The 11,133-nt window shown below is 32.0% G+C and overlaps 1 protein-coding gene across 1 annotated transcript; it reads right to left on the bottom strand.

Moving 5' to 3' along the window:
* Window positions 1-2,280: 2,280 nt before the first annotated feature.
* On the bottom strand, window positions 2,281-9,760 carry LOC134695006 (uncharacterized). Its single transcript, XM_063556136.1, has 3 exons — window positions 9,402-9,760; window positions 8,024-8,719; window positions 2,281-2,775 (listed from the first exon to the last, which is right to left on the bottom strand). The coding sequence occupies exons 1-3, from the start codon at window positions 9,544-9,546 to the stop codon at window positions 2,303-2,305; spliced, it is 1,314 nt and encodes a 437-aa protein (XP_063412206.1). The 5' UTR covers window positions 9,547-9,760; the 3' UTR covers window positions 2,281-2,302.
* Window positions 9,761-11,133: the final 1,373 nt, after the last annotated feature.

Raw genomic sequence — 11,133 nt, 5'->3', positions numbered from 1 at the left:
ACGTTTCCCTCAGTTTTAGTGTGAAACCTGGATTTGTTTTTTTCTCTATCGATTTTTGAATTTCGAACAGCGGTATACTACTGTTGCCTTTATTCATATCTTACTTATCCACTTGCTTGTTTGAATCATCATACTTGCGAAATGCATGGTGTATGAATCTGTTATAAAAAAATAGGAAAGGAAGATTAATAACGCAATTCTTTGTTATTTTAAATTCACAAAAGAAAAAAAATCATTACCCTCATTGCTGACAACCATTTTGATTTTTAGTTGTTATTGTAAATTTGTTTATTATCACCTAGTGATATGTCAACCTAATTTTTGTATATTTTAAAATTTTACTAATGCAGTCTTTCATAGGTGTTAATATAGATAAAAATATGTAGGTTTTAAAGGTCTTGTTATTGTTTTTCTAAATCTATGACAGATGCCACTGAATTCGAACAATCCGATCAAATTAAACTCTTTCGATCTCATTAAAGTCCTATTGAACAAGTGTCTGGTAAATATAAAGTTCAGGAAATAAGTATTGTACCATGTAATGCATATCTTTTTAAATGAAGTCCTCTGCGTACAAAAAAATATTACGTCGTGGTCCTGACACCCGTCTGATTGTTGTAGTCTATGCTGGATTTGGTGTTTTTTGTTGAGCAGCAGCTGTCTTTGTGTCCATCAACTATGCTAAACGCTTTAGCGTTGCGTCTCCTGGTATATAATGACATATGGTGACTTGCTTGTCTTTTGCAGAGCCGGCTCAGATTTGATGGCGGACGCGTCCTTAGTGTTGTTTAAAATAAAATGTACATAACGGATGGTGAATTTCAATATCTGCTTGTTTTCATTCAATTTCATGGTTAAAAGTACACAATGTAACGCTTCTAATTTTCATTCGGAAAATCTATAAAGATTGTCGACGAAGTGATCGATTTTAAGTTCAACCCACTCGTATAATTGCTTTGTAGATGATGTAGAATGTGTCACAGAAAAGAAGAACAGACAAACAACAAAACACAAAATACAATACATTAAATATACAATAAATAAATTTTGTGTTTTTACTGTCTTCTGATTTGTTAAAATTATTAGTTTTATTTTCAATGTTGTCAATTTTGATGGCGACACGCCCACTCTGACGTTGAGTATTCATACGCCAACATGTGTGTACGCTTGTTATTGTTAGTGAAAATAATAGAAAAAGTTCTTTGAGCCCTATTTTTGATAGAAATTTATTTATAATGAATGGCAATGATTTATTTTGATTTTATTGAACCATAAAACTATTTTTTGACTCTTCACATTTTACATAATCCTCTTCGCGGATTATTCAATGTGAAGAGTCAAAAATTAGTTTTATGGTTCAATAAAATCAAAATAAATAATAGCCATTCATTAAATAACTTCTAAAAATATCAATCACATGTTCACTATTTGCTCTATTCGACTTCGGTCTAAATTTTCATTGCGTCAGCCATTAAAATTACAGCATCGAAAATGTTTAAAGAACGTAGCGGCACCATGATTGAATACAGATCAGAATTGAAACAGAGAGATGTTCGATATTTTTCGGCTATAGCCCTGACGGTAACGGGGACTGACTGTTTAACACGTTTTTTTTTTATTTACTTAATGATTCTTTTCCATACAATTTAGTTAACTATGCAATATTCAAATGTTCCCTATATTATTTCAATGACAATCTCGAGTAAATAAAAAAAAATCTTGAAAACATCCAACTATTTTGTAAATGGTTGCAAAATAACTTATATAAACGTTTCAGGTTTTTTAGGAGGATGGTTAAACTTTATTTGTGTTTGTCAAAAGAAAAATTGAGATTAATAGAAAAAGAAAGCTTACATTTTGATGAGACTGTTATTAAAGTGAGAGGGTTAGCGCTATAGAACCAGGTTTAATCCACCATTTTCTACATTTGAAAATGCCTGTACCAAGTCAGGAATATGACAGTTCTTGTCCATTCGTTTTTGATGCGTTTTGTTTTTTGATTTTGCCATGTGATTATGGACTTTCCAAATTGATTTTCCTCTGAGTTCAGTATTTTTGTGATTTTACTTTTTACATGATATTCAAGCATGACATACAATCAGTAAATGCACAGAATATTAAAAAAAGTAAAGGAGGAACGCGTTTATTGTTGTTCTTCATCTCGAAATCGCTGTGAGGCCTTCAGCAGGGAACAAAACTCTCTCACATCAGTGCAAATTTACGACAATCACGCTACAACTGTGAATTGCAATACAAAACCATGAAGTAATATAAAAAAGTAAACATATCAGTTTTATTACATTTAATTGATTGAATTCGCACACAGTTCTTTACTCCCGTACAGTACATGTCTAGCTACGGATCCAATGGTAGTATTCAAAGATCTAATATCATTAAAATCATGAATAAACTTATAAAAACGTATATATAAATGAATGGCATAATTTTTAGACCAATCAAAATTCATTTCAAACAGTAACCGAAGTTGCGTATAATTAGGTCGAACAAATGTTTTATTTTCAACATGGATTAAATCCGGGTATTTTTCAGATAACAAATTTGGCACAATTGTTGAATGATATGCCCATTGGACTTTTGAGTAGGTTTTATATTCTGCAAACCATTTTCTCAAAAAAGCTGCATTTTTCTCCGAGAGAATAAGTCCGTTGCTGAGATTATGGTCGACCGCATGACTCAAGGTAAAAGGGTATTTACGTAGATTGTCTAATGATCGGAGGATAATCTCATCTGTGTCCATATATATTCCTCCAAATCCTGCAAAAAAGAGAAAAAAATATTGTAATAAACAAGAAAAAAATGTTTTTGCTCATATCTTTCATTTCATTTCTTCAATTCAATTTTCTGATTTGACTTTATAACTTTAATTATCCATCACAACTCGCTTGTATGCAGAAATCAAAACAAAAGAAGACAGCGCAATGATATTTTTGTTTTAAAGACTTAAATATTCATTGTTTGTTATTTGCTCTGAAATAAATTTCAGTAACTTCAAGTACGCTCAGATCTGTAATTTCTGTCATTTGTGACTCCGTTTTTGTTAGTTGTTTTTTTGTGCTTTATATCAAACTGATGAGGTAAGCCCGTTGCAACTGATTGTTATGCTTTGTTTTCTAATGTTGGTTTAACCCTTCCATATGATCATGTTCCTGTCTGAAATGAGATGTCTGTTGTCGTATTTGTTTTTCATTTATTGTCTTTACATATATCAGGCCGTTAGTTTTCATGTTTCAATTGTTTTTCATTTTTCATTTTATGGTCTTTTAAAGCTGAAAAAGCAGTATGGGTATTGCTAATTGTCGAAGACCGAACGATGGTCTATAATATTTCGTCGCTTGGCTTCTAAAATGTTGTAAATTACAAATTTTTCAAGAAAAAAATATCTCACAAACAGGCTTTGAAAATTTTGACAAAAGGCATGCTTCCAAAATGTCGTACGTATTCTTGAACCTTTTTGTAAATAGTAGTGAAATAAAAACGTCGACATTTCTGGATTATCCAAGAACTTACATTATTATCACAGAAATAAATAAATGTACAATTATGTTTTTCCCAAAGCCATTCTACAACGATTTTCAAGTTTTCATTCAACATTTTGGAAGCAAACTTTACAAACAACTGACATTGGCAATTTTTTAATATGTCTTATTTCACACATTTTTATTGGTCTAACTGTATGCTATTTTGTAATACCAAAGATTTCCTCCCGCCCAGACCATTGGTGTCAAAACGTATTTTTAGCCGAAAAAGTCATATACGACATTTTAGAAGCCCAGCGACGATTTGCTAACCTAAGTACGTCATTTAGTCTCTGATGGAGAAGTATCTCATTGGCAATCACACTACTTTTTCAAATTTTCAAATCTTGATATCTCTTTTCGTCAGCTCAATGTTACCTTCGAATTCGACCTTCAGCACGGAGAAAAAACGGCCCTAGCACGAGTATTAGTAGAAAAGATGAAAGTCATACATAAAGCGGTGTTACTTTTTGGAATTTTGGATCCTCAAAGCTTTTCAACTTTGTACTAGTTTGGTTTTATAAATAATTTTATTTGAGCGTCACTGATGAGTCTTATGTAGACGAAACGGGCATCTGGCGTACTAAATCATAATCCTGTTTCACAAAGATTTATCGTATGTATACTGATTTGTTCATGACTTAAGACCAATCTTAGTCGTTATTTTTTTTGTGAAATCGATTCCTGGTACCTTTGATAACCATTGCAACCGTATGTCCCAATACAAACATTCAGTACATAAACAAAAAAATGGAACACCACCATTCTCATAGATCCGCCCCTAAACAAGAAGTCAACAATTCGGTCACAACTCTATCAAGCAAAATTTGAACTCTTTGTAAATTCTTTTTGTCAAATTAGCTCTGTATGTATAATTGGTTCCTTTGTTCATATATCTTCATGTTTTCTATACATCATTTGTTTTGGCATTAGATTCGTTCCTCAGGAAAATATAAATCAAGAAAAGCGGATCTGAAGCATTTTCCAGTAATAGAAAATAAAATGTTACATTGAAACCTGTTCAACCCGAACCTCATCGGAATTTACGATTGTGTACGGTTTTAGGAAGCTGTTCGGTTACTCAGGTTCACAAAACATATTTGATACATATATCAATGTACTTGGGAACAAGTTTGGCCTAGACAGCTTTTTCCTTATACAAGATTCGGTTTAGACAGGTTTCACTGTTTTTCATATGTTTTTTCTGTCTATCCCATGTCATTTAGTGACCACCGCGATGATTGATGAGAAAAAAAACAAGAAATATTTAATAGACATGCGCGTAATAAATAATCATTTTATTGTTGTCTCCAGTCATTAAATCTATATTTCGAAACGAGGTGACCTGTTTATTTATGTGTCACTTCTTAGGTTACCAGATCAAATCAATCACAATGGCTCTAAACCTCAAAGGTAGTATGCAAACCGTAGTTTGTTATTTTCCCCTTTGAAGATTCCTTTTACGAATGATTCTGAAATCAACACGCTTCTCGAAAGTCTCTTCCTTTCGGATGTTATGATTACATTTAATGGTAATAGTATGTGAGCCAAGGCTCCGTGTTGAAGGCCGTACTTTAACCTATAATGGTTTAATTTTTAAATTGTTATTTGGATGGAGAGTTGTCTCATTGGCACTCACACCACATCTTCCTATATCTATTGACGTCTACCTTCGTATCTCACTATTCTTAAACTGGACTTTTATGATTTATAAATGACTTTGTGTATGTTCTTACTTCTAACTTCTAATGTACTGTTACCGTATTTAATCAACATAATCTGATCGAGCGGAGTGAGAAAAAGGATAACAATATGTGGATGATAGTGTTAAATTTTGAAATGTCCGAATGGTCCTGTGATTAGGAAACAAATACATGTAATTTGGATTCATATTTTGAATTTACATTGTTTTGCAAATAATTAAAATCTGCAAGGGTATTGATTGACCCATAATTACTCCTTGTTTCAACACTTAATTTGTTAAATTTTATAAACCTATGCTAATTTGTTTACATACAATCTATACCAAAATTTGAAATATTGGGATATGTTGAATGAAGTTCAACTCCATAAAACAATTTATCAAACTCTCGTATTTACACTATATATTATTGTTCATATTTTGAGCATTCTTAATTGTTATACTTTCATAATCATTTAAACTGCTTTTCTTTTATCAAGATGACAACTGAATTCATCAAAGTGAGTGTTTTGAAATAGATTTTTTTTTAAGAGAAAACAGAAATGAAGATTCCCCATACAGAGCCGCATTTATAACTTTTCTTTCTACTTGTTCTTTTTATCACTATTCACTGTTATAATTTTATCGACATCTTATCTTAAATCATCGCTTTTTGTTAGATGAAGTATCAGGTCTTCTAGTTTGTTTGCCAGAACCATCAACTGATGTTTAGAGGTAAAATACAAGATTTTACAAAATGCCCGTTTGTTAATATATATCGATCCTTGCTTCTTTTTACTTAAAACCGAGTAACAAGTTAATTGTGTACATCTGTTTAATCCGGTATCAGACATTAAAGGTGACCTCTTTACATGTGGATGACATTAATTACAAAAGGGGACGTAATTCTTGACTTTTGAAAACAAAAATCAAAAAGAGCGAATCGAAAATCAAAGGGTTTCATGCACCATCTATCCACGACTGCAATACACGCATACCGTATACCATATCTTATACCATTCCAGTCCAATGTAAAATACAACATTTTACAGTCTGCCCGTTTCTAAATATATGGATCCTAGCTTTTTACTTAAAAACAGAGTTACATGTTAATTGTGGACATCTGTTTCATACAGTGGTAGACATTAAAGGTGACCTCTTTTCATGTGAATGACATTATTAACATTTGTCTATATCAAAAGCGGGAGGACAGATGACTTCCATGTACCCCATCAATTCACAACTGCAATTCACGCATGCCGTATACCATATTCGATACCATTTCAGTCCAATGTAGAATACAACATTTTACAGTCTGCCTGTTTCTAAGCACATGTATATCGATCCCTACTTTTTACTTAAAAACAGCGTTAATTGTCGACATTAAAGATGACCTCTTATGGATGACATCAATTTGTCTATCAAAAGCGGAAGGACAGATGACTTCCATGTGTCCCATCAATTCACAACTTACCGTTTACTATATCTGTTACAAATCCAGTCCAATCTTAAATACAACGTTTTACAGTCTGTCCGTTTCTAAATATCGATTCTTACGTTTTACTTAAAAACATGTTAATTGTGGACATCTGTTTTATCCGGTGGTAGACATTAAAGGTGACCTCTTTATATGTGAATGACATTAATACCATTTGTCTATATCAAAAGCGGAAGGTTGTTGTACATGACCAAATTAGATATGAATAATGTATGTACTCTAAAACTGTCAAAACACTACGAAAAAAGTAAAAAAGATAAAAAATATAAAATATGATAGCAATGAATTGGTGTTACGGTGTGTTACTGTTTAGTTACAACATTTCTTATTTCTAATCTTTAGATATGATACAATGTAGTTTCCCATGATGACTCATAAATAGTCAGAAGAAAACTTTTGACGGCGTTCAATGCTGTAACAAATGCAGGGTGGAAAGAATCAGAATCAGGAAAATTTGAAAAATAAAATCTGGGCCACGGGAGAACTGAAAATACTTTACTTTGAACAAGACACAAGAATACTCGGAGACACAAATTGCTGGAAACAAATGTGAACGGAAATGAAATTAAAAAAGCACGAGAAGCTAAAAGTTAAAATAAATAATTAATCCGGAAAATAAGTTCTCCTCCCTCCCCACCTCGAATTCCAAATGGCTTTCCGTTAGGAAAAAGCAAGTACGCAAACTAGGTATTTATCGCACTGGCAAAGATATCGAAAAATGTTTTGCAAGGACCATTACAACTCTTCTATTGACCTTTTGTTTACTGTTGAAGGCCATACGGTGACTTATAGTCGCTAACTTATATATGTGTTATATGGTTTCTTGTGGAGATGTCTCATTGGCAATCATACAACATCAGCTTAATTTTTGAACAAGGAAAGGTTGGCATTTTTTTAATTTTTTTTATATAGTGAATCGGACAAATACAAGTGAGGTATTATTCTCTATTTGCATGTCTTCTCTTTTTTGTCTGTGTACTGTATCTTGTTTTCGAATCTAATCCATGGGGCATCACCAATAACGTTAACTGCCTATAACTTATTCAAAATCGTCAAAAGTATGCATGCTTACGTATTTGTTTCTAACAGTAGTCTTATTGCTTTGTGCATCTATGATAATCTAGTTAAATGCAGATCCACACTTTGCTTACACATATCTGAAAACTCTCCGTTCAACTATCTGTTTTATCAGCAAATTGTTGAAGGTGTATATCATTACGATAAAACTATAAAGGATCGCAATAGGTTATTAAACAGTAAGTAGAACGATCATATTTATTGAAGATTGCATTTAATATAAAATCTTACTTTGTAAAGCCTGTATTCTGCCAACATCCGCTTTATGTTCTATATTGCCTAGAGGGATTCCGAATACATCTTCCGGTGGATTTCTTTGCATGTGAATTATATTTGGCACTAAATTCAATAGATAATCCCAATAGAATCCGAATGGCAGATAGTCACCATGAACCATTATTAAACATGGTTTTAAAAATTTACTAGCACTAAGAAAGCTAAGAAAATGATAAAAATTCATTTCTTTTTTGGAAAACCAGATATAATGAACTAAACTTGGCACTGGGTTGCCATCGTAACAGTTTTGCATAACAAATTCCGAAATACATTCGGAATTTTCCGGAAAACTTTGAATTGGCGTCACTTGTTTTACGTTCTCTAATTTGATGGTTGGTTTATTCTTGCATTTAATAGAAACCTGCGCACGATCAGACGTCGCACTCAAATGTGGCATATCGGGACAATGCGATACGCAATTGAAATCCCATTTATGAGAATTTTCTGAAGGACATATGGCAGGTTTTGGTCTTTTATTCTTCTTTTCGTCAAAATATGATGTTAAATTATCCCTTAAATAATCCAATAAGGATGCCTTGTTGAGAGCTGTAGTATTGTCAGACCGGGTACCAGGACGGGCACTTGTTTTGTTGATATTACACGGACAGGTCAAATGTTCAGATCTACACCGAGAACTTGTGCAAGGTTTCTCTGAAATTGATAAGAAAAAGTTTTGTATAGGTCAAACTATAGAATGACATAAAAAAGATGCTAAGTTGTTTGTTCATTTGAAAACTTATATATAACACTGACTCATAAAATTGACAATGAGGGTCGGTTACGGCAAAATAGATGATTTCAGCTTCCTAATTGTGAACTTTCCATTATTATTTAGCAACATGCAAGCAGCGCCTGCATACGGAGTATCTATCTCCCATTTGATACAATATTCCAAGGCTAGTAATTCCTATCTTGATTTCCAAGATATAGAGATGTTGCTGAGAAGGAAGACAGATGTTTTTCCGAAGCCATCATAAGTTGGTTGACGCTTGTGGAATATCTATTTTATAGACGATAAAGGATAATATGTTCAAATTGTCATATGGCCAGAAATTGAGTTACTTCGTCTGCCTAATCATAATTTAGTTACGTTCCTGATTTATTTTTGTTTTCTAAATATTACAACATCCAATTTGTGATACAGTAAATAAAAAAAAATCTCACGAATGACTATTTTTCGTATTTTGAATTTAAATAAGTATTTAGAAAAATTATATTGCTCTAATTTTACAAATATTGACCAATTCAAAACTCAGGAAATATGGAAAATCCTGACATATTTATAGCTCTAAGAATACCCTAGTACTAGAAATAGATCGGTACATGAACTTACCATTGCCAACAAATCTTGGTGGATGCTTTGATTGTTGGTTAATTAAATATTGTTGTTCCCACATATTTTCTCTTTGTAGGTATCCAAATATTATAAATAAACATAAAATTATTGAAATTATAACATTTCTCAAATTTTCATTCATTTTCAGTTTTTTTTAGCTCACATGCGCATATCGCATTTTAATTGGTTTGGATGAAATTCAATATATACTTCTTTCTTCGTTTTGTACTGTTTTGATTTTTTTCTCTATATTTCACAATTATCAGTCTAAATTATCCATATTTCATTATCACAATAATAATGAATAGCAATTCACTAGCATTTTGGTCCGTGTATTGAAAGTTTCCTTTTTTCGTGTTGTACATGTAACATAAATCCATTCTTTTTTTATTTAAATTAGTGCACCGAATCTTTATATTTATGCACCATACACGTGCAGTATAAAATTAGAATTCGTCTCTTATTTTTCTCCCATACTTTCTATATTAATGATGAATCGCTTAATGCGATAAAGACATGTACAAATTTGCAACTTTTACAACAATTATAACAAATTTATCGACAAGTCAACCGTTTTTCATGTATATTTGTACAACCCGTCCACTTTGAGTTGCAATCTATGTTAAATGTATTACAATACAATCTATCAAAATGTCATTCATGCATGACGGCCAAATATGTAATTGATTAAAAAAACTAAAACAATGTTTCTAGTATTACAACATCAACATATTAATTTGTTCGTTACAAGTCTAACTGTAAACTATCTGCTCCTTAGGGGACTGGGGCGTCATAATTGACAGAGAAAACATGTATGTGTATTTTCAAATACATGTAGTTAGGTGACGACTATTCAATTGTGCTGGAGGGGGTGTGGAGAGTGCATGGTAATTCTAATCTTGAAATGAAGAAATTGGACTGATAAGTACTGAAAATAAATAAATAATTGCATGTTGAAAATGAGTGCTATGCAACTGTTATTTACAATGAAGGAAAAAATGTGTACACAAGTTTAAATAAATTCTCTGGTGATCAAGCCGCGAAAAAAGAGAAATTATGAGTAGTAACATATGAAAATAAATCTTGCAGGCCCCTCCAAGAATATCAGTGATTATCCTCAATCTTATACTTGAAATTCCCAACATTCTGACAAAGGAAGATATTAGAGCTTGAATTGATGACTGAAAGATTTGTTTCAAGCATTTTCTTAATGAAAATAAAAAATCGACAGTTTAACCCAATTTTCACGTATGGTTGCCACGGCTTTTATTAAAAAGTGCAGTATAATAACTTAAAAATATTTGTAAAATACATTTTAGTTTATGTATAACAGATATATACAACACAGGTCAAATCGGAAATAATAACGTGTCTTTAATTTTTTTTACAAATATCTAAGGGACTTCAATTTGATATTCCAGGAGAGGGAATAGGAACATGTGGTACTTTTACTGTAACATTGTAAATTCAGAAATTATTGCGATTTTTATAATGCGAATAATGCGACTTGATGAGTATTGCAATAATGATAATTCGCATTCTGATATTTGATGCAAATACCTGTATGCAGCTTATCCTGAAATCGCAATATTCAATCTCGCATTTATGTCCTTTCTTAAATATCACAATAATAAATGCACGCAATAATTTTTGAATTTACAACATTCAATAATCGCTATGTATGATTTTTTACCCAGTGACAATTTTAAATTTGTATACAGCTGCTTCA

The sequence above is a fragment of the Mytilus trossulus genome, chromosome 13 (assembly GCF_036588685.1).
Source record: "Mytilus trossulus isolate FHL-02 chromosome 13, PNRI_Mtr1.1.1.hap1, whole genome shotgun sequence".
Classification (NCBI taxonomy): domain Eukaryota; kingdom Metazoa; phylum Mollusca; class Bivalvia; order Mytilida; family Mytilidae; genus Mytilus; species Mytilus trossulus.
This window is presented reverse-complemented; position numbering and strand designations above follow the sequence as displayed.

Excerpts from the sequence above, each read along its gene's own strand:
- LOC134695006 (XM_063556136.1), bottom strand. The coding sequence starts at position 9,546 with ATGAATGAAAATTTGAGAAATGTTATAATTTCAATAATTTTATGTTTA. Across the intron at positions 8,720-9,401 it reads ACCAAGATTTGTTGGCAATG|AGAAACCTTGCACAAGTTCT; the intron begins GTAAGTTCATGT and ends TATCAATTTCAG. Across the intron at positions 2,776-8,023 it reads CAGAATACAGGCTTTACAAA|GATTTGGAGGAATATATATG; the intron begins GTAAGATTTTAT and ends TCTTTTTTGCAG.